A 23678-nucleotide genomic window follows, 5' to 3' on the forward strand; every position below is an offset into this window, starting at 1 on the left:
CAAAACAGACGCTTAAAAACACTACAGCTAACAGCATTCACACTGAACACATCTGTTCATGCACTGTGGGGTTGGCTTGAGAGAATAATTCAGAAATCAGCAATGCGGAAGCCAAGCAGTTCTGTAACCATATTAGTGATTTTTTTGCTGTGTCTGGATAGGGGTGATTCTTGGCCATGCACTCATGAACTACTGATTATATCAAGCGCCTCCTTCAATTCAAGTATGGCATCACACGGCACTGTTCTCTCATACAAATATAAGGACCCTCGTCTAATACCACACCCATGTGAGGCATTCTACTTTGGAGGACAGACTCCTCCAGCAATATATCTTGGGGAAAAGGTTTTCCTCAGCCAAGATAATTTTCAGAGCAGTCTTTTGCCAATGACCATTCCAGCTATACTAGAAAGCTCACCAGCTGAAGTCACTAGTGCTCTTTTTGTGCAAAACAATCGAGTGCTTTTCGTAATAAATGGAAAGGTCTATTTGTATTTCTATAGCACATGGAAAACCTGGAAAGCATCAACTGGCATCGATAGCCCCGTTACAGATATCACAAACATGGACTGCTGTTATTCTTTGAAGGACATTATTTGTTACGATGCCAGCAATTTCATTGTGGCTTATACAACTGGAAAGCCTGCTGAATCCACTGATGTCTTCACCTCCAAAGATGGGGGATACAGATTTGTAAAAACAAGCCCTGCCAGTTACGAAAATGCACTGATTGGTATCTACAACTTTGTTTCCTTGGCACAACTTGGAGTTATCCTCAATAAAACAGATGGTGATGGGGAAGCTTATTTTACATATACAGATATGAACTTAGCCCATCAAGAACAAGGTGCAAAATTCGACATGAAACTCTATGCAGATGAATCTGTTATTGGCATAATTCCCCCGGGCATGAGAGGTTTTATTCTCCTTTGGACAAAAGACACTTTTGTGTTCTCTTTCAACCACGGCCTGAATGTCGCTCTGATAACAGTGCATCCCACTGATAAATATGTTAATGTGACATTACCTGTGCATGGCCTTTGTAATGTAGCTGCCAACAGAAATGAGATTGCAGCCCTCACCAAGAGCCATAAACTTTTCTATGGAGCCCTGGACATGGAATCAACACAGATGGTATACATTGGTGATAACACCAAGGGCAAACCCACTGACCCTTGTGAGGCGATGATGTTTGAGAATATTGGGGTGCTTTTTTTTGTCAGTCTTATTCCGAGCACGGATTCTGCATTGTATCATTTTCAGAAATGCATTATTAACATACAGGACACACTCATGACTTTACGGCCACCGCTGCAGCCCTGTCCTGTAGAGATCCTCAGTGGTGATTTCCATAACAAAATATATTATATTGATATGAAGCAGGAACTTCATTTTAATGTCACATTTGTGCCCAAGCCGGGCACTGGGACCCATCCATATGTAACTGTGAGCAATCCCCATGCGCTGGCATTTCAAGCACAAATTGATCAGGATGGCTTTACCTTTGATGGAAACACTAAATACAGGCTACATATTAGGCTGCTTCAACAGGCTTTCTCGGGCATGTCTCACCTCGAGTTTCAGGATACTATTTACTCAAGCAGGATATCCACCGTCACGGTGGATATCTACAACAAAGCCATATTCTGTATTGACATGCATCCAATGACAGCCCTTATTGTAGTGGGCTGTCCACCTAAGAAACATATCAAAATTGCTGAGAGTACAACAGCATGCAACAGAGGTCTCTTTCAGGATATTGTGCTGCAGAATAATTTTGTTTATTCAATTGATCGAAAGGTATATGACCCACAGTTCCTTGGCAGAAAAAAATTGTCACAGCCAAACCTTAACATTACCTATCGTTATGATCTTTGGAGATGTCCTATTCTGTTGTACTATGACAGCCCATGGCTCCCCGTTCTTGAGCTGTGGGACAATGATGAATTCATAGAATATGTTTCTGCTGATTTTGTACTGTATGAAATACATGGCATGCATAATTATGATTATCTCCTGAATGAAGTAGAAGCCGAGTGTAGGACAGCAGCGCAGAACTGGATCACTATAATGGCAGAGGATCCTGGAAGAGAGCCAAGTGATGTGTGGAACAGATTGCTTTATGAAAATTGTAAGATTCCCCATGAAAATGGGCCTTTGCCATCAGCTTCCAGGCCGTATCATGTTCTAAACAGGAATGAGAAGAACAGAATATTATTTCCACAGTACAATGGCATATATGTCTTCAAAGCCATTATTGTAGATACATACTATAGCTACTGTGACCTAACAACAGTTTTCAGTGTGTATGTACATGGCGCCCTCCCAAAGTCTCAGCTCAGTGTTGGTAAAACACTTGTTAGTTTTCTGGTTCTCATATTTGGCGCTATTTTGATGGTATACTTCTTTCCTAAATTAATGAAGGAAAATGCAAGAATGAAAACAGTTTGGGCGTAATATTTTAGTCCTGTAATGTCATGCTCTGAGGAGGGGTAGGTTAATTCTCAACAGCACTGAAAGGAAATACCATTTGGTTTGCAAACCAGTATTTATGGATAAGGGATGCTTTAAAAATGTGTGAGTTTTAATAAATACAAGTTGTCAAAAGAAAGTGCTTTGTGGATGGTTCTCTGACTTTAGCAGCATGAGTACCTGCACTGAGCAAACTCACAGCTCCAAATCCACAGTGGGAAAGAGTAATGCACTGTTGTTTCCACAGTGTCTTAAGCATCCATGCAAGGAGGGAGAACCGGGGGGGGGGGAGGGCACAGACTCAAGAAAACTTTTTCACATTTCCTTTTTCTTTCTGCACTATCCAAATATGAGCAGAATAGTGCTTCATAGGCAGTAATCGGTGTTAGGTTTGTGTATGTGGTGGTTTTGGTTGTTTTTCAGTGTGGGTGGAAACAGTTGTCACATGGGCTTTGGATTTGGGGGAAAGCTCTCTAATGCACTCTGATGCTACATGGTATGCTGCCTTGAAGGCTGAAATACTAAGCAAGCAGCCCATGATACTTTCTACTTGCCCCACTATTTTTAAAAAGTACAAACTTCTCAGTAATTTGAAAAATTGGGGAGAAAAATATTGGATTAGATTTAGATAGAATATTTATATTGGAGATAAGGGAGTGCTCTCTGTGTGTGTGTGTGGCTGCCGTCTTGATAACACAACACACAAGTCGTGATTAGCTTGAAGATTTATTGCAATACAAACAATTAGCCTTGGACGTCTAACCAAGCGTCTGTGCCGGCCCTTCTAAGAAGTGCTTCCTGGTTCTGCAGAATATGCTGAACCTATTACCTTTCTCATACGTCTACTCCTTAGGCTCAGGGGATTGCTTGCTTGAGCGGGCTGATTTCTCTCCCTCCCACTCTCTCCTGACACCTTATCTACATTCCATTCTGTGTCAGGCGGAGGGGGAGGGGAACTGCTCACAGCTGTCCGACTGCTTCCAAACTCATGCTGCGTTTCTATACTTGGGGCAGATGTGTTCATGACATCCTGGATCAGCAGTGCACTGCAGCTCACAAACTCAGAACTCTGATTCTCAAGTGCCTTACAGAAACATAGTTACACCTGCATTACTGAAGACTCAAAACTGGCTTCAAACTAATCCTGAAAGTACTTTCTTGAGACAATGTCGAAGGTAGTTTCTGCTTCAATTTGAAGCAGTGTTTTGATGTGTGTGTTACTCTGATTTTCCTCTAGACTCAAACAGAGAAGGGAATGCCTGATTTGTTTGACAGTACTTCTGGCTCATTTTGAAAGGGGTGTTTTGTTTTGTTTTGTTTTTTGCTTTGCTTCCCTGGTGGAGAAGGAATTGTTGCCCAGGTGTTGTTCACATTCCCGTTTATTGTGCACCTGCTGCATTTCCTGTGCTAAGATTTTAATCCATGATCAAACATTATCCAAAACGCATATGCATCCTGTTCATGTTTGATGTGTTGTTTGTCAAACCAGCTTCACATTGGAGTGCTTTAGATGATCCTAATTTGTCTCCAGCCAACTTGTGAACCCCTTTGCAGAATCCTAATTTTTAGCTGGGGGTGGTCCTACATGGGTGAACTGTCAATCTGAGGATACACAGAACTGGGGCTCTCCACTTCAAACCCCAAACCTACAACTCTGTTTCACTTAACTTATTATTATTTATTAAACTTGTGTGCTGCCCTTCATCCAAAGATCACAGGGTGATTCACAACATATACAAAATGAAAACACAAAATGCATAAAAAGACCCAAAGAAACCAATAACAACTCATCCCACACACACATTTAAAAGGCTATAGAATGTGTAACCAGCCAAAGGCCTGGTTACAGAGAAACATTTTTACCTACCACTTAAAGATATGCAGTGAAGGCGCAAGGCAAGCCTCCCTGGGGAGATCAGGCAGCTACCACAGAAAAGGGATTTTCTCATGTTGCTACCCTCTAGAACTCTCATGGAGGGCCTCTATGATGATCACAGGGTCCAGGTCAGTTCATATGGGGAGAGGTGGTCCTGGAGGTACTGCAGTCCTGAGCCATTTAAGGCTTTATAGGTCAAAAACCAGCATTTTTAATTGCAGTCAGTGCAGCTGGACTAGGATCAGTGTTATATGCTCAAACCGTCTTGTCCTGGTGAGCAACCTGGCTGCCAAATTCTGCACCACTTGAGGCTGCCAAACATTCTTCAGAGGCAGCCCCACATATTATGTGAAGCAGTAATGTAACCTAGAGGTTACCAGTACAAAGAATATAGAAGTTAGGCTATTTCTGTCCAGATACTGGTGCAGCTGGGCCACCACACAAAGCTGATGGAAGGCACTCCACACCACCGAGGCCACCTACACCTCAAGCGACAGCAGTGGATCCAGAAGGATCCCCAAACTACATACCCGTTCCTCCAGAGGGAGTGTTACCCCATCAACAGCAAGCCACCTCCCATCCATCCGGTCCAGGGTACCGCCTACTAACAGTGTCTTGTGTCTCAATCTTGATCTGGACTGAGCTTCAATTTCTTGGCTCTCATCTGCTTCATTACTGAGGCAAGACAACGATCCAGAACAAACCATTAACAGGCATCTACTTAATTTCTGTCATCATTTCAGAAACATTATGAAATAAATCAACACAGTGAATATGGTGCACATTTTATTCTATTTACAGCACATTTGTTATAAATATAATACATTTCTCGAAAAGCTTAATTAACTGGTAATTTAAACAGATCATCTGAATTGTTATAGTTACATAATAAAGTGGATGTGTTTACATGACAAACTTTAATGGTTGTGAAATAGTGCATTTTGTACTGAGATGAATGAGAACATATCTAAACTGGGGTTTTCTGTTTTTAAAGGATATTAGGTGGAGTTATATGCAGTTTGCAAAGAGGACTGGCTATCAGAATATGAAAGAAATCCCAATTTCACTTTTTTAAAAGTGGAAAATGAAAAACTGGGTAGGATTTATTTTTGTATCTTATTGAACTTCACAGAAATGTTATGAAAAGATGGTTCATGAACAAACAAACAAATAAAAATGCCAGCAGGGGTCTGTGCCCTAAATTGCTTCCTAATGTAGCCACAAATATTAACACAGGTTTTAACAGCAGTATGGCTGCATTTGACAGGGTCTAAGGTATACAGGAGTTTCCAATTCTGTTACGAAGAGGATGATACCCAATTAAGTTACATGGAGTAGACCCACAGAAATTAAGTCAATTGATTTCATTGGGTTTGTTCTGAGCATGACTAACATTGGATATCACCAGTAATGTTGTGTATTTCCACTTAATTTATGGAATACTTTTTAAAAAATAAATGTTCTGTCAAGTTTAATGTACCAGGCATTATGAAACAGAAGGAGACAAGTACTTGTAATAGTTTGGAATTTTATCTACACTATTTAAACAGTTCATATGCCAAGGTTGCAGGTTAAAAGTAATGAAGTAAGTAACAGTACTCAAAACACTTCTTTTCTTTTTGGTTTTAAATAAACCTGCAGCAAGTCAAACATTGCCAATGATGATCAGTGCTGGCATCGAGTTCTGCTGACTTGTTTCAAACAAAGTAACCTGGTCCGAAAGCTTGGCAAAAACTCGTGGGGTTCCAAGATTATAAACTCCTGTGTGGACGAAACAGGCCTTTAGCTGCAGGCTGGATACTTCCTGGCTTTTCAGCTGAAGCTTGTATTGTGTTTGCCCAAGCCAAGTAAATGAACCATGGATTTCAAGTGTTTCTGGACTGGAAAAGAGAAAACATGTCATATTCTTCGGCTCATGCCCCAAAGTGTTAGTATAAACCTATGAGTAACTTAGCCAAAGTGACAGTGATTCAATAATTTAATCAAAGCATACTGGGATATAATAAAACCAGTTATATTTATACTAGCTTTTTGCTTATTTATCCACACCACAAGGAATTTCAGTTTAATGCATTCCAAAGTTTGCAGCCTATTATTACTATTTCAATTCTTACCCACCTTTCACCACAAGGTTCCAGGGCGGGTTACAGAAGTTTAAAAAGCAACACTGAAATTTCCGAGTAATTTTCAAGAGTAGTCCCACACAGAGTGAATGGCAAAAATCTAGTCTGGAAGTTACCAGAGCGTGGAGTAGCATGGCCAAGTCATTTCTGTCCAAAAGGTGTTGTATTTCATGAACCCGCTGAAGATGGAAATAGACATTCCTAGCTACCGCATTTTTCACCCTATAGGACGCACTGTCCCATAAGGCGCACCTAGTTTTTTGGGAGGGAAATAAAGGGGGGGGAATTATTTTCCCCCCAGGCGCAGGGCTGGAGCGGGGGAAGCCCGAGCTTCCCCCGACCCCAGCCCCCAGAAGAGGCAACTCTCCGCAAGCAGCGGGAGCCCAGCGCAGGGCTCCCATGCCTTGCGGAGAGGTGCGCGAAGTCTGGGAGCGCTGGGCTCAGCGCGCCCAGCCTTTGTCATGTAGGCAACTCTCCGCAAGCAGCAGGAGCCCAGCGCCGGGCTCCCGCGCCTTGCGGAGAAGTGCGCGAAGTCTGGGAGCGCTAGCCTCAGCGTGCCCAGCCTCCGGCATGCAGGCAACTCAGTGCGCCCAGCCTCCGGCATGCAGGCAACTCTCCGCAAGCAGCGGGAGCCCAGCGCTGGGCTCCCGCGCCTTGCAGAGAGGTGTGCGAAGTCTGGGAGCACTGGGCTCAGCGCGCCCAGCCTTCGGCATGCAGGCAACTCTCCACAAGCAGCGGGAGCCCGGTGCAGGCTCCCACGGCTTGCGGAGATCTGCGCGAAGCCTGGCGAGCAAGAGGGGTGGGTGCGCACCGACGCCTCTCGCTCTCCAGGCTTCAGCGAAAGCCTGCATTCGCCCCATAGGACGCACACACATTTCCCCTTCATATTTGGAGGGGGGAAAGTGTCCTATGGGGCGAAAAATACGGTACCTAAGTTTCCAGTAATGACGCTGGATACCCCCAACCTACAAATCTGCTATTTCAAGGGAAATACAGCCCCATCTAGTTCCACCTCCTAAACTAGAGAACTTGAACACATCAGTAGTTTTCATTTGTTGGCCAACATCCAGCGCATCACTGCCTCCAAGCACCAGTCTTGGACTTCAGCCCCCTCTCCTAATTCAGTTGGAACAGAACTATAGAGTTGGGTATCATCTGCATACTGGTGACACTTCACTTAATATCTCCTTATGACAGCCCCCAGTGGCTACAGAGAGTTGTGAAATATTATGGGGGACAAGGCTGAACCCTGCAGGACACCACAGGGAAACTCCAATGGTGTTGAGCTGTGCCCCCCACTCCAACTACTTTGTGGAAATGGTCTGGGAGGTAGGAGAAGAAGCACTGAAGTACACTGCTCCAAACCCCACCTTCCCAAAAGGATACTGTGGTCAATGATATCTAAGGCCACCAAGAACTCAAGGAGAAAATGTATTTCCTTACTCAATTCAAGGAGCATTACAGTTGACAACCATTTAATGGGGGGGGGTTCCGTTCCTGGCCCCTGCATGCATCAGCAGAGCACATATAAGTGTGCCCTGCCCCCCTTTTTAGTGACGTTTTCTGCCACTTTCAGGTTCAGCGCTGTGCACACAAGCACAATAGCATAATAAGTTGCCATCTATACTACAAACAACCCACAACCTTTTTTTATGTTATGAATTTGGTAAGGGAAAAAGTAGGGAGGGAAGTTTAGGTGCATGAAATAATATTTATGCCCAACATGTTTCAGAACAAATTCTTACTCAGAGACATGTTTTAGCAGCGATTCTTAAATGCAAGAGACCCTCCAAGCAAAGATTTATTCTAATAAGTGTTGGGCTTGGAATAAATCTCATTTTAAAAACTTGCGAGTTCCCTCCTCCCCTTTTCCTGCCAGTGTTGCTGTCCCAGTTTTGTGGTTGAATTTTGCAACATTTATAAGTGAAACATCAACAGTGTCCAATATGTGGAAACATATTCTGGAACTGTACTGATGTCACTGTGTGTGTGCATGTGTCTGAATGTTAGAGAACCAAAGGAAATAATATCAGGAGTAAAACCAGACACATCTCCCCCAACAGATTATGAATGTCAGAGTCAACAAACTGGATTGACTTTCCTCACAATAATATTTCAGAGTAGGATCTAACAAGGAATCCTCTGAATCACTCCTACATAACACAAAATTATAAATTGGAAAAACATGTGAAGTACTTAGTTACTTACTAATTTATTACAGTTATCCGCCCCCCCCCTCCTCCTAGGTCTGGGCTGCAAACATGATTCCCAACTCTTTTTATCCTAAGTTTATGATGAGAGATACTGGCTGAAAGATACTGCTTGCAACAATATCACCCAGGAAGCTTTGCAAGTGAGTAGAGATTTGAAACTGTTGAGCTGAAATTTTAGATAACATTTCTCCTTCATCATTTGTAACTTTTCCACTGCCTTCAATAAACCTTTAGATTGAAGTAAGTGGTTCATACACAGAGAGGAGGTTTCCCTTTTAATTAAGATATGTTGTCTAGAGGTGAATATCTAAATTTGATTTGCTTCATTAATATAAAATTTAGCTTTAGAATATTACCTTGTTGTTTTATGTCGCAAGTCAATGATCACATCAACATCGGCCTGAGAGCAATTTGAAAGTAGAAGAGTGACTGGTACTATACAAAGGCTACAAAAGAAAAGTCTCATTAGAAGCTTTGTCCTGATACTTCTGATTTTGGAAAACACAACTACACAACACAATATGCACCTTTATTAACAAGAATGAAAAATCAGCCAGAGGCCAAACCCTTCAGTTATAATTCCAAAATAAATCACCATCTTAGCTATGTTACCTGTGTTTGTTCACAAACATCTTTCAATTACAAGGTCTCTGGAGCAGGGATTGTCCACTGATGGCAGAATTATCTATAGCACATTATGTTCTTGTGCCAAAATGCTCAGGCAACCTATCAACATGTGGGGCTACTTTTGACTTATCCACAGTTCTTAATAAAGAAAGGAATCATTATTCTTCAGCTAGATGGGAAATTATAATGAAGCTGCTCTGCAACAGCCTCCATTCTCCCTTCTGGGTTCAAATGCAAAGTGACAACATGAGGCTAGAAACAAGTGTTTAACCAAAGAGAATGCAGCACTCTGAAGCAGAGGCTGCTGTACCCTTTGCTGAACTAGACACATGACCATATCTCCACCCCCACCTTACATGGGGTGTTAAAACACAATAAGAGAAGGCAACATTTTGAATGAGGTTGTTCTTAGTTTATGTTGGCTGAAGTTTTGATTAAAAAAAATGATCTTTAGCATGAGAAACTCCCATGGTTCTTTCAGCTCTTGGATTTATTCAAAATTTGAGAATGCAAAGGAAGGAAGCCTAACCCCAGATCTAATTCAATGAGTTAGTTAGGATGTGGTGGATCTTCAGCTTAGCCAGAAGGACCAACAGAATTTACACAAGTATAAGTCCTGAAAATGGGCATCCTGGGGGAGCGGTGGGGGCAGGACCAGGCAGGGTCGACTTATTGTGGATCCTTACACTATTCAGCTTGATCATGTGACCTAGCAAGCCAGCAGAATTTATGTCAGCAAAAAAGAGTTACAGTGGTGCCCCGCAAGACGAATGCCTCGCAAGACGGAAAACTCGCTAGACGAAAGAGTTTTCCGTTTTGGAGGTGCTTCGCAAAACGAATTTCCTATGGGCTTGCTTCGCAAGACGACAATGTCTTGCGAGTTCCTGCTGGGTTTTTCCCCTCCCCCCCTTTTTCTAAGCCGCTAAGCCGCTTATCAGCTGATCCGATCAGCAGATAAGCCGCTAAAAGCCGCTAATAGCGCTAACAGCGCTAATCCACTAATCCTTCAATGGGCTTGCTTTGCAAGACGAAAAAACCGCTAGACGAAGAGAATCACAGAACGGATTCTTTTCGTCTTGCAAGGCACCACTGTACACCAGCTTCCCATACTCAAGACCCCTCCCAAATACTCCGCTTCAAAAGAGGCCTTTGTGATATTATTTAACAGTGATGAAAAATAGCCTTTAAATTTTAAATAACTATTAAAATTAAAGGCTAACTATTACAATGGTCATTTCTTTTTGTTCTTTGTAGTTCAGTGTTGCACTGCATAGTTCTTCCACTGAAGACTACTTGCATCACATTCAACAATATCTAAATTCCTTAAATTAGAACAAAGAAGCATTCAAACCTTTTTTGATGAAATGGGTGGTTATAGGTTTCTGGATAATGAAGACTAGTTTTAATAAGGCTGGAAAACTGATCCAGAGATGGCCTAGCAGGTACCGATGTGTTTTCTGGCCGAAAAAAATTGAAGAGCCCTATCTCTGATGACTCCTGGAATACAAGTGTTAAATAAGTCGTATAAAATCAAGAAGAACCCAATCCCGCATGTGAGAAATACATAAGAGATTTTATTCAAATCATGTAAGAGGGGGAAAACTGTTCATTGATTCTTTCTTTAAAACAAATGCAGAAGAAATGTCCATACGATCAAACTTCTGCAGGAGATGGAACAACCAAGAGGGCCCCCTCTGCTGATCTTAACACCCAAGAGGATCCATAGGGAAGGAGGCAATCTTTCAGTTATTTGGAGCCTAAGTCATTCAGGGCTTTAAACACTAGCATGAGCAACTTGAATTGGACCCAGAAACAAAGTGGCAATGTGTATGCTTAAGAAAAGTGGTTGGATAATAAATAAATAAATAAATAAATAATAATAATAATAATAATAATAATAATAATAATAATAATAATAATAATTGTTATTGTTATTATTATTATTTATACCCCGCCCATCTGGCTGAGTTTCCCCAGCCACTCTGGGCGGCTCCCAATTGAGTGTTAAAATCAATACAGCATTAAACATTAAAAACAGGCAAAACAGGCAGGGCTGGAAATGGGCACTCCTCACCACTGAGACCACCTGGGCCTCAAGTGACGGCACTGGATCCAGGACTACCCCACAAGCTCCAAACTTGTTCCTTCCAGAGGACTGCAACTGTGTCCATTATGGGCTCTCTTCATACTTTCTGGACTCAAAACACCCAATAACTTTGTCTTTTCAGTGTCACCTTGTGAATGAAGGCCCAGGTGGTTTCAGTGGCTACAAGTGCTTTTTACCAGTTTGGGATGGTAAGACATCTATGACCCATTTTTGGACTGGGACAGCCTGACTACTGTTGTTCATGGGCTAGTAACCTCCAGAGAAAATTACTGATAGGCACTTTATGTGCCTTTGAGGTTAACCTGGAAGTTGCAGATAGTGGAGAATATGGCACCTCTACTGCTCACTGGGACAGATTATCGCCTGTGTTACACTGCCTCTTAAAGAATTGCACAGGCTACCGATAGTTAAGCTTTGTGGGGGGGAATGACACTATAGTTAAGCAAAAGAACAACCTAACCCCAAATACTTTTACTCATGAAAGAACTCAATTCTTATTAATCTGGTGTAGGGTCATTCTCTACATCACTTTATGCACAAATTGGGGAGGGGATGGGAAAAGAGCATATATAAATTTCCTACATGGAGAATAGAATTTTAAGAGCAGTGTGAGTATCAAGCCTCCCAAGAATTTATTCAAAGGCAAGGAAGTCAAAAGCAGAGATCAAGCTATTTGTGGTGACACCCAGCTTGTTTGGTGAGGAGGGATAACAGCAGGTTATTAAAACAGATAACAGAAATGGTGACCATACAGCACTATAGAAATGTATCTTTCCCCTGGATTCCCATACCTGTTCCAAGTCTTCCCAGTCAGAATTCCCGAGTATTTTTTTAAAACCCTAAAAAAACAAAGGTATCAGAGCAAGATAATATATTCCACCATGCACAAATATGCTAATTAAAGTTAGTTAAAGATATTTTGCTAAGGGAAATCCTGGCTGGCCTCAATCGTGATTAATATGTGCACCAGGGAGGAAACATTTTCTGAGGTTGAGTCATGATCTATAGGTGGAAGGAAGTCATCATTATGTTTGCACTTGACTCAAAATAACTTTTATTTAGACATGCTTCAAGAAAACAGGTTGATACAATAGCCCATTTTCACATCCCCCCCATGCAGCACCCTACCTCAACCTTCATCCCAAGCGTTTGGCAGTATCTCAGTACTCCAACATTCATTGTGTTCTTAATAATGGAACTTCTAATATATACTATGTTATAGAATTCTGCCTGAAATCCATCTGGTCAAGGAGATTTCCTCCCCCCAAATATTTCTCAAAGTTCATCTGTTAAAATGCTAGCAAGGCAGATTTTACACCTTAATAACTGTTGATATATACTATTGTTGTACTATGTATTTTGGGGTCCATGGACTGCAATAAAGCTTGTGTGTAAAAAACAAACCCTTGCTTTTCTTAAAAACAAAAAAAGTAATTATTCCATGATACCTGTTTTTGAGGGAAAGAAAATGCCTCCTTCCCTACTGTATGAAGCACAACATGATGCTGTCCTTCCAAAATGAGTTGCTTGTTATCCTCCACCACATATGCCTGTTTGAGGAAAAGGTTGAAAAAGATCACAACATAAACAAAATTGTAAGGTGTAAGTTGTAACAGGAATTTTCCAAATAGTGACAGCTAAGAATGGACACAAATATGGTGAAAATAATGACCTGTTATAGATCTATTGTAAAATATATTGTTGAGTAGTGTTAACAGAGTATAGCCATCCCGATATTTTTATTTGGTTATTAAACACATTTATAAAGAACCCTTAAAATGACATATTTAAAAACATATTCTCCCCGCTGCCCCTTCCCTTGCTTTAAAACAGGTCCCCTCTGTTCCCGGAGATTGTGGGGCAGGCAACGGGGAGAAGCAATCTTCTCCCCACCGCCCCTTGCTTTAAACAGGTCCGGGGACAGAGGGGAAGGCGCGCGGCGCTTCCTCTCTGTCCACGGACGGTCTCCATAGGAACGCATTGATTGATTTTCAATGCATTCCTATGGGAAACCATGCTTCGCAAGACGAAAAACTCGCAAGAAAAAACTTGTGGAACGAATTAATTTCGTCTTGCGAGGCACCACTGTGGTTAAGTGGGCGGTTACTGGAAACAGGGTGTTCTCTGATACAGTCCCAATTGTTGAACTTCATCTCCAGACACATTCACCAGGGGCTGATAATGCTATCCTTTAGGAAGTGTTTTAAAATGGCCCCCATCTCCTAGGTCTGTGTCAGTCAATAACATTAAACAGCATCTCTACTGCTTTGTATGCTTAGGTTGTACTGTTTTGCTTATCTGTGGAAATATATTATATTTTATACATACTTTCCAAAGTACAATGATGTTCAAATCCACTTCACTGCACTTCTGTATTAGTCTGACAGCATTGTCAGGAGACGGTTTTGCAGCTCCTTGTGATGTGTGCACACTTTGCTGTGATCGAGTTCTTTTTAAGTCAGAATATAAGCTTCGGAAAAAGAAATCTGCACATGGACTGGTTGAACTGATTATCTATGAAAAAAAAGGAACAGAGGTGTTGTTCTTCAGAAATAGCCAGTAAAATATTTGTTTGAAAAACAAACTATAAACTGTAATCCAAGAGTGATGTGCATTCAGAGGTTGCCTCTCAAATTATAATTCTACAGAAACCCCAAATGGTTCATCATGTTCCTCCAGTTCCAAAACAGTCTGGGGATTTACCGCAAGAATTTTATTTAAAAAGGCAAATGGTACCACTGTATGCTTGTAATTGCGCACTCGCACACTGCACTTTTAAAAAGCAGTTCAGTTCAGCAGAGTTGTTCTGAACAAAGGCCAAGAAATATTCAGACATGCACATTGATTGTGGTCATATTCTGCTTATGTCTAAAACTGCGTATACAATGTGGAAGAGAGAATGTGATTGTACTTGAGTAATTATCACATGTTTTTAAAATGCCTTTAGGCACATTAGCACTCCTGAGTTTTGTGAGTAACTACATCAAACATATCAATACTTTATTTTAATTTTATTATTCAGTACATGGGTACTTGGACCATTGACTTTTCTGTGTTTTAGATTTAGCAAGGTTTTTTCCCATCACCCAAGATCATTTATTGGAATAAATGCTTTGCTTATGTGGTTGTATTACACCACTGTATAAATGCATTAAAAAAAATGACATGTATACCTGTTCACTTCCAAAAACGATATCTGCAAATGTATAATTTTCTACAAATGAAAAGGGAGAAAAATGTTAGCCCATAAAAATGAATGAAGATTTAATTATAGAAATATTATACTCCAAGAAACTGAATACTTACCTACTGAATGCTTGCATCTTACTGCTTTCAAGCACAATTTTCCTTTCTCTCTGTTAGCCAGCTTAATATCTGCTAGAAGGAATGACCAAATATGGATTGCTTCTCATGTCATATAAGTTTACACTTTAACATCATAACTGCTAAGCTCACATATTTTACACACAGCAGCATAATCACAAACGTGTGTGTGTGTTTTAGGGTAATACTATTATTCTTCTTCAAGTACTTAACAAAAATTCTTCTTGTGCTTCTAAATCTTTTACTTGTGACATGTTACAATTTCTGGTCCAGAACTTTTCTGGCCCAGAACTTTCCCACCACTTCCCAAGCACAACTACTGTTCCCTCCCTCCCACCCCTACATTAAATAATGTCCTACAGACCCTCAGGAACAGTTTTGGGGGTGCAGGGAGCTGCAGTCAAAAGGAAGCAGGAAAGTTCCATTTGATGAGCTGAACTTGCCGTTCTTAGGATCCAAGCCTAAACATTTATACAAAACACAATTTGAACTACCATATCTACTTCTGCAATTCACAAACCTTTGTCTTCAGACAGATTTATGGATTCCTGTAATTTCCAGTTCTTGCTGTTACTAGATACTTGTACTATGTGAAATTCTTTTACACCAGCTTCACTCTAATAAGCAAGCACCAAAAAGAGAGATAAAAGATGAAATTTTATTTAAGTCATATATTAGAAAATGTTCAATAGCTTGATATTACTCAAAATATTTAGTATTTTTATTCATGCATCTTTCTGAAAAGGTTAGATCAGGACAATTCACAAAATGGTGCTTCCAGAACAGAAAAAGGACAGTGTAGGGACAAAAAAAACCTCCAGAAACATTCCATCAAATTTCACCCACTAGTATTGGACAGCAATCTATGACTGTGGGGTAAGGAACATGTATGTACACAATCTAACATGCCAAACATGCACACAGAAAAATCAAATCTCAATGGCCTGCTTGCCATAAAAGGCCCTGTCAGGAAGCACTTTAAGCCGGTGTATACTTTAAGGATACCTAATTGTCCCTAATTCAACTCTGGCTGCATTTGCTCAGTAGAATTTAATACATTGCAAGAGTTAGTAACTCAAGTAAAGTTTTCATATAAAAAGAGAGAGTGTGAGTCATGGCACCTGAAGATCTTCATTATTCACATTTTCCACACCAATTTTAATCTGTCCACTGAAAAAACAAAATAAACGAAGCCCTACTTAAGCACATTATCTCCACCTTGCCAGGTTCATGCCTGGAGAGAGTTTAGAAGTGGGCCTTAAGATTGTCGGCTTGTTCCTCTACTCCCTTCGTTGTGGATGAAAGAAAGTAACTGAATCAGAAGATCCTGCATTCATTTGAATGTGGAGATCTCTCTTAACACTGCAAGTTTAAACCCTCTGTATAGAGATTTTAATCTCAGAGGAACAAAGGCACAGAATCTCTTAGATCTGGTTATTCACTTCCCTCCATAGCAAACCAAGTGAGGTACAGATGTGGAGGCCCATTTGGCAGAAGCACACTCCAATCTCTCCCAAGCTAGACCCCTAGAGAGAAAATGACATCTGAAAAGGTTCAGAACAGGCCAATTATTTTAATTATGCATAATGAAGCTGAATACTACAAAGTGACATTTCTAAATTTACCCTACCCTAGATGCTGTTAGAAGTTAAACGTCTGCATCACCAAAGGTTCAATAGAACAGGGAATGATACTAAAATTACTTTATTCTGAACCAGGCATAGGCAAACTCCAGCCCTACAGATGTTTGGGACTACAATTCCCATCATCCCTAGCTAACAGGACCAGTGGTCAGGGATGATGGGAATTGTAGTCTCAAAACATCTGGAGGGCTGAGTTTGCCTATGCATGTTCTGAACTTTCAATCCAGTAAAATTAGTTTTTGAAAATTAGTTTTAAGAGACTATGCACAGATCTATAAATATATATTAAAAAGTCAAAGTTAGAGAAGACAAAGATAAGCAATGTGCTCTGAGCAAACTGAAGCTCCAGGGGAAGGAACAACAACTTCCTTTAAAGGTTCTACGATCCTGCCTTCAAGCAGGGGTGTGTGCATTCTTATCCCACCTAAGGATATCTTACACACTCCCCAACATTTTGAGGACAGCAAGCTTCAATTTAAAAATACAAACACTGTTGGACCAAGTTCTAAGCAGACTTACGGTATTGATATTTTCCACATCCACAAACACTAGCATGTTGTTGCCATCACCTTTTTCATCCTCAAGAGCATTGCTTCGATATACGGTAGCTCGTACAGTCAGTGATCGACTGGTACAAATAACGGCAGTATGTCTCAATACTCTGTGACTGGAAAGAGAAAAGATGTAACATTTCACCACCTTTGTATTTCCCTCACATGCACTTCAGCACCAGGAAGTTGTTCACTAACAATCAAGATGGTTTACATTAAAAATGAGGGGAAATTCGCTCTGATCCATCTACATGCCCACTGAAAGGAGTTTTGCATCAAGTTTCATTTTACTCTAAAAAGTTCCACATATCTGATGCCACCTGCCTTACTGGACTCCCTTCCTACTAATAGTAGGCAAGAAATAACAGTTTAGCTTCAGGTGCTTGCTTAATACTTTTTTAAAAAATCACAGAGGCCTTCCCTGAACTGTGATCCCAACGGTGTGTGCTGTTGATCATTGTGATTTACACTTATTCTGAATTTTATATTATTTTATGGTATATTGTTTTTCTATGTGGTACACTGCTGTGTAGTCTGCCATTTTGTTACAAAATAGTATCCACTGGTATCCAAAAATAGACAAAAACCTACTCCATGGCCTCATGCCAAATGTAGCTGAGGTGTTTTAAGAGGTGTCCAAATGTATAAGTGCATAGAATTCTTTTATTTCAAAATATATAGATTCTTATGTTTTCATTGTGAATTTGCTTTATGACAACTTTAAAATGCTAACTTAATATAATCAAACAGTTATTTGTTGGTTTGCCATGTTATGTTTTGAAATGATTTGTCATTTGTGACTGTAACATTGTACTGATTTTCATTTTTGTTCTGTTGTGAGCCACTTTAAGCATATGTATATGGAAAAGCAGCATTAAAATTCAAATAATGAATAAATCCAGTTTTCATCTGCGTGCTTAGAATTAAACCCAATGATAATACTCAGGCTCATCAAGAATCTGAAGACTATAAGCAGTCATTTGATTAAAATGGTACAAATTTAATTAAGTATTTAATCTGTTCTACCCCAAAATTTTGTAACCTACCCAGACATGTAATTTAAAGGAAGTACTGGCTTTACACATTAAATGAATGAAAAGGATATAGGTTTCTGCCCATGCAAAAGTGTCTGCATATAACCAATTGAATGGGATTCAACATTACAGCCAATAATAAAACTGTTGTTATAAGCTAATAGCACACTCTGCAGAAAGATCTTCCAGGCTGACATCCTGCTGTTTGTGGAAGGACATGTCTGGATCCACCCCAACAAAACTCCACTTAACTCAGAAGTAAGGAAGATAGTTAAGCTTACCACATTTTTGAGTGTTTTCTAATACTTTCATAGTAAAACAAGAAGTTTATTTCATGGACACCTTCTTCATCTGGACCACGTAACCACATGGGAAGCTGTACTGAAGCTCCAGGGAGCAATACAGAATCAGGAAGGGGGACATCTATCACTTCTGGCTGACATCCTGTTCCAACCCCAAAGTCTGAAGAATCAGCCGAGGACGTCAGCGAATATAGGGAGGTAGAATGCTTAACAACAGTCTTGTAAGCGCTACAGTGTTCAGATGCTGAAGGGCTTAGTGGTGTTAAAATAGCGCTACTGCCACCAAAGGTAAAGAATTCTGGCCGTTTAGAGACAACTTTCACTCCAGTCAGAGGACACTTGCCTACGTTCATAAACTCTACATATGTCTTTCGGATTTCTCCACAAAGCAGCCCTGTAGGAAAATTTATAAAGAAGACCTGCATTGGAAGAGAAACATAGAAACACATTTTGACAAACTGACAAAGTTCATTAAGACAGGACTATCTTATTTGTCCATGTTTATCAATAGAAATAATTTTTGCAGAATCAAGCCCACGTAAAGGTGGTTTTCCAAATTCCATTTTCACCTTTACTAAAATTAACATGAAAAGAGTACCACGTAGAAAGTGACAAGAAATCAAAATAGTTTTTCTTTTTCTCAGAAAGCTGTTATCAGCCAATATTTGTATTTATTAGAAAAAATACACATTTCAGTGCAATAATCTGGGGAAGAAGATGCATCAGTTTACACTCTTTTACACTTGAATTAAATTTAACAGGGCTTCAAATTTCAACTCTATGCACTATAACTTAACAAGTTTAATCTAATACAGAGTAATAAAGGAAAAACTGGAATAAACACCTATGTATTTCAAAAGCAGCTGTTACATATTTGACAATGTTGTCAATGATTAGCTGTACCTCTAGCAAAGGCATTTCCTCTGTAATGATAGGATCTAAACGTCGATCAGGTCCATATTTAATAGATGTCTTCTCTTCTTTTGTGCTATTCAGACGAGGGCCCTGGATTTCTAAATCTTGTCGCCCCCGTACTGACATTCCATTAGAGATAAATTTTCCTGAAAAGAAAACCAACAGGATATTGAGGAACAACAAGCAAGCAGATAATAAAAATTTGAGCTGGTTTTTAAGATCACATTGAGTTGAGCTTACAATTGTTAAAAGTGAATTTGACACTGAAAGAAACCATCTTCATCATCATCCCTCCCCAAACAGGATTGTTTAATGATGAAACTAATATAGATAATGAAATTATTTTGTTGTCATAAAAGGTACGTGTGCCTGGCTGTTAAAATGATGAGGTTTTAATGTTAAACCTAACTTTACAACATGATCAACAGATTGGCTTGGATCCCACCTTGTAGAAGCAGGTGGTGGCTCACACAACAAGGCTTTTACACCTCCTTCCCTTTATTACAGACCTCCACACAACATCCTGTGCCAGTCCTCAGAAGCAGCTTTTAATGGGAGCTGGAAGAGGGAGCAGGATAATCTCACTGCACAGCACAGCACCCTGCTGCTTGTACAAGTCCAGATCCAATGAGCCATTGTTTTCTGGTGACTTTCTTGGTGGCATCCTTTTCATGTTACTTCTGGTAAAGGTGAAGTTGGAATTTGGAAAACCCTTTCTTTCACTAAGTAATATGGGAGTTCAACAGGCAACACTGCAGCAGTAAGAAAATCTCTTTCATGTGATGTAGCCATCTCATGATGTCGACACATATATTTACAGGTAGTATTTTATTGCCATGTTGGTAATAACACATAAATCCCAGCTTAGCACTATGCGCACAATCCTTGGGATTGTATATTCCACCATCCCCTTTCCTGCACCGGTTTCATCAGTGAAAAGGAGATCAGAAGCACTTGCTGAGTTGCCAAATAAATGTGATTTGTTATTTCTAAACCTAGACTGAAAACAAGTCAATTTGAAACTGCGATTAACAATTCCATAAACCATCGTTAAACCTAAAACCAGTTCCAGGATGGGCCATAAAGCGCAGTTAGTTGAAAATGGAAGTGGATGCTTCTGAGCTACATCTTGTGCACAGGAGTGCATGAAACCACACTATGGTCTAGATATTACAAGGGAACCAGAACTCTAGCTTATCACCCTCATATGACCTAGGGAAGTATCAAATTTGGTGTTAAGACTATGGTTTAGTCACGATAACAAATCATGAACTGAAATACCTATATCCCATTAGTAGTGGGCAAAACTGAATGAACCAGCCCTATGGACCACATTCCATGTGTTACTAGACCCTGTGTTAGACATAAAAATACAACAGACATACCTGTTTGCAGTACAACAGAAGGGTCTACTCCATCTAGCACTGAAGTACTCTGAATGGTGCCAAGATTGTAAACGACTCCCAGAATGTGTAGCTCCCCTGTTTGATGGGGAAAGAGCTTTAGTCTTGCCTGTGGAGATATGTTAAATTTTTGTTGTTGCTAGTGTAGTTATTTTACATTTAAACGCCATTTTAGTTAAACAAAAACAAGTATCTACATTTACCATTCTAAGAAGCTATCTGCAAGATTAATACAATTTACATATTTCTACAGGAGTATTTCAGAAAATAAATGCAACGTTGTAGCATAGGCAAACTATTTGCCATTGCTTTTCTTGTGTCTCTACAATTCTACAGCATACTTCTTCAGATATTGTTAAAGGGCTGCCCAGATGCCCCTTACATGGAAAAGAACGTCCCCACTGCAATGCTTCTCTACTGCCAAGTACCATCTTAAATAATGTAAGCACTATTAAAGTAGGTATTAAATTCTAGTGAGTTATTTAAAACTGAAAAATAATCCCTCCCCCACAAAGTGCCTCACGAAAGAAATGTTTAAAAGCATTTTATGTCTAACTCCTTTTGTGAGGTTCTGGAAAAGTTTTTGCTTTTAAAGCGGGGGGGGGGGGGAGAGAGAATTAGGTACCCACCATTTTAGTTTCTTCACTGTTCATCAAAAACTCTGATATTACTTCAGCTCCAATCATATCTTTTCCAGATGTTTCCTAAAATAAATTATGAAAAAAATGTTCAATTAAGCACACCATTATTTCTCAGTAGCAAACTGTTCCCAATAGTGATTCTAAGAACATTATATTTTAATGTATTTCAAGCTTGATAGTTTACGAAAACAAAAACCTAGGTATAACTGGGGGGGGCAGGTATCCTACGTAACGAGTATGTTTGGACACCATGTTAAACCAAATTTTGCATTATGAGAAAGAGCCTAGTGCTCTCTGGGGTACTTATGTGCTCCCCGCTTCCTCCTCTGGTGTAGCCGTATGTTTGAAAACTTTTGCTTTCTTTTTAGATTAACTACAGCTTCCTGTGTTGCCAAACATATGACTAATATTAAGTATGGTTAGTGGAAACAAGCCAACTTCAAACCATAATTTATAATGTTGGCTTGTTTTCACTAAGGTATAGGATTTGGATGACACAATAAACTACAGCTAATATGAAGCAGAAGCCTCCATTCTCCACTGCAAGGTGATGGTGGGGAGTCTCAGTAATTTCAACTATAGTCATTGTCTCTATAATAATGAGAAGGTAAATTTCCCTTTGATGAGGTGGGACTCCTAGTTCCAAGAGCAGAGGCCATGCACGATTCTAAACCTTGTCCTCTAAGAGGAGGCTGTGAATAATCTCTGGGGGATTAAAAACTAAGTAGAATGAAAATCAACATATGAAAGTGTGCACTGATTTACTTTTCAATAAAAAGATTTTGAAAGATACAAATATTGCTAGTAGTGTATGAAGTCTTTTTAGAGGACTTGATTAAATCACTTACTACTTCCTTTGTTTCTCCGTTATTCTTTGAATTGTAATCCTTTGGTTGAAATTTCCAAAGCAGTGATAAGTCGGTTAACAGAAGTGGAACTTTCAATGGATTTCTAAAAGCTACTTCCACCGTTATTGGCTCTATTAAAAAGAAAAGGCAACGTATGTATTTAGGGAGGTTATTCTTATAAGATGTGAGAATAAACAAAGGCATTTATAATTTAAAAGCTTATCACTGCATTTCTATTCTATAAACAACTTTGCTGAAATAATATTAGTTTTATGTGCGATTTTTAAAAATCTGTACAAATTTTTTACCTTCTACTACACCAAGTGGAAACCTAGAGTTATCTGAATACTTATTCAGACAATACTGTGTTGGCTGGAAATTAGAAAGTGCTGTGCCTTTGTTAGCTGCAGCCACAGCTTGCTCTTCAAGTTCCTTCCATTGATAGGAGAATTCAGAGTCATATTCTTGATCAAGGCTTATGTGTGTTGCTGCCTGTTTTTCACCTAGTTGTGAATAATAATAAAAAATCACAATCACTTCAGTACACCAGAGAGTACCAAACAAAAACCTTCTTCTGTTTTTATTACAAATGGTGAATCAACTTTCAATTGGGAGACCATACAATTTTCTTAAAATGCCTGTTTCATACATGCATTTTCAAGAGATGGTATGTGTTGCTGGGAGCAGAACTCCAAAGGACAGACAATGAGACTGAAATCCAGAACAATAAGTGGGTAAGGACATCAACAAACCAGTGGGAGGGGACCAAGGTTCACATATTGAACTAGCCGGCCCAAACTTTTGACTGCAGAATCACTAATTTTTTTTTTCTAACTTATGAACTAATTCTAAACTACAGTCATACATAGAAGGCTCACAATAGGTTTAAAATCCAGTAGCGGCTGGTGTGAAGCAGCAGAGATGGAAACTGCTCTCCTGACATCAGTGTTGCTAAGCTTACCAGGACGGGGTTGGGGTGGGTCATGGCTGTGTGGACACACAGATGGAGCCAAGCTTTAAGACAACTGCAACTCCTGGCTGTAGTGTTTAGTGCAAGAACTGTTCTAACTCTTGGACTGACTGTTTATAGTTCAAACACTTTAGGAGAATGAGCATGATTAGCATAGGAACTGTGGCAGAAAAACTAGCAGCAAGAGGGAAAAATGCCCAGGTACTATTTATTGTCTGGTGCTACAACTGTTAGAGCAGCTTACATGTGAAAGCATCCAAACCACAGCAACCAAAGGCAGCTCGGTTTTTCTGAATCTGTCCATTAGCAAGAACTCCCATTAATCTTATATTTATTAAAGTGCATTAAGGTGAGGAAGGGAAATGCTGAAATCATTCACTTTCTATATATTTGAATAGCACAGAATTAGGCCTTAAAATGCAACAGAAATTATTTATTTATTTCATAAAACTTATATACCATCTGATTGTAGGAAAAACCTCAAAGCAGTTTACAAAATGAGGAAGAAGGATGCTGATTTGGTAGAGTAGGTTGCAGCATTTCAGAATGTATTTTAATGCCCATCTAAACTTAAAAATAAAAATTCCTGAAAACAGAAAAAAAACCAGCACAACAGGAAAAGGGCTGGG

At 39.8% G+C, this 23678-nt stretch overlaps 2 protein-coding genes across 11 annotated transcripts in view; one reads left to right on the forward strand and one right to left on the reverse strand.

Annotated features, from left to right (window-relative positions):
- On the forward strand, positions 1 to 2611 carry CATSPERD (cation channel sperm associated auxiliary subunit delta). Its single transcript, XM_081206803.1, has one exon. The coding sequence runs from the start codon at positions 103 to 105 to the stop codon at positions 2455 to 2457; it is 2355 nt and encodes a 784-aa protein (XP_081062929.1). The 5' UTR covers positions 1 to 102; the 3' UTR covers positions 2458 to 2611.
- A 2510-nt stretch (positions 2612 to 5121) lies between these two features.
- TRAPPC8 (trafficking protein particle complex subunit 8) overlaps positions 5122 to 23678 on the reverse strand; it is a gene marked incomplete at its 3' end in the record, with an annotated part of 64494 nt that continues 45937 nt past the window's right edge. For 5 of the 10 annotated variants that reach the window (XM_081206770.1, XM_081206765.1, XM_081206767.1 and 2 more), the window contains 16 exons: positions 22388 to 22582; positions 22080 to 22210; positions 21220 to 21294; positions 20573 to 20699; positions 19176 to 19333; positions 18252 to 18691; positions 16905 to 17052; positions 15263 to 15359; positions 14725 to 14796; positions 14592 to 14632; positions 13747 to 13932; positions 12867 to 12968; positions 12210 to 12257; positions 10663 to 10808; positions 9041 to 9130; positions 5122 to 6228 (listed from right to left, as the gene is read on the reverse strand). In XM_081206770.1, coding sequence (XP_081062896.1) covers positions 5994 to 6228; positions 9041 to 9130; positions 10663 to 10808; positions 12210 to 12257; positions 12867 to 12968; positions 13747 to 13932; positions 14592 to 14632; positions 14725 to 14796; positions 15263 to 15359; positions 16905 to 17052; positions 18252 to 18691; positions 19176 to 19333; positions 20573 to 20699; positions 21220 to 21294; positions 22080 to 22210; positions 22388 to 22582 — 2291 coding nt within the window. The remainder of the gene's footprint in view (positions 6229 to 9040; positions 9131 to 10662; positions 10809 to 12209; positions 12258 to 12866; positions 12969 to 13746; positions 13933 to 14591; positions 14633 to 14724; positions 14797 to 15262; positions 15360 to 16904; positions 17053 to 18251; positions 18692 to 19175; positions 19334 to 20572; positions 20700 to 21219; positions 21295 to 22079; positions 22211 to 22387; positions 22583 to 23678) is intronic. The other 5 variants (XM_081206766.1, XM_081206764.1, XM_081206769.1 and 2 more) reach the window with 2 other exon arrangements.

This window comes from Podarcis bocagei (genome assembly GCF_964188305.1).
Source record: "Podarcis bocagei genome assembly, chromosome: 8".
NCBI lineage: Eukaryota > Metazoa > Chordata > Lepidosauria > Squamata > Lacertidae > Podarcis > Podarcis bocagei.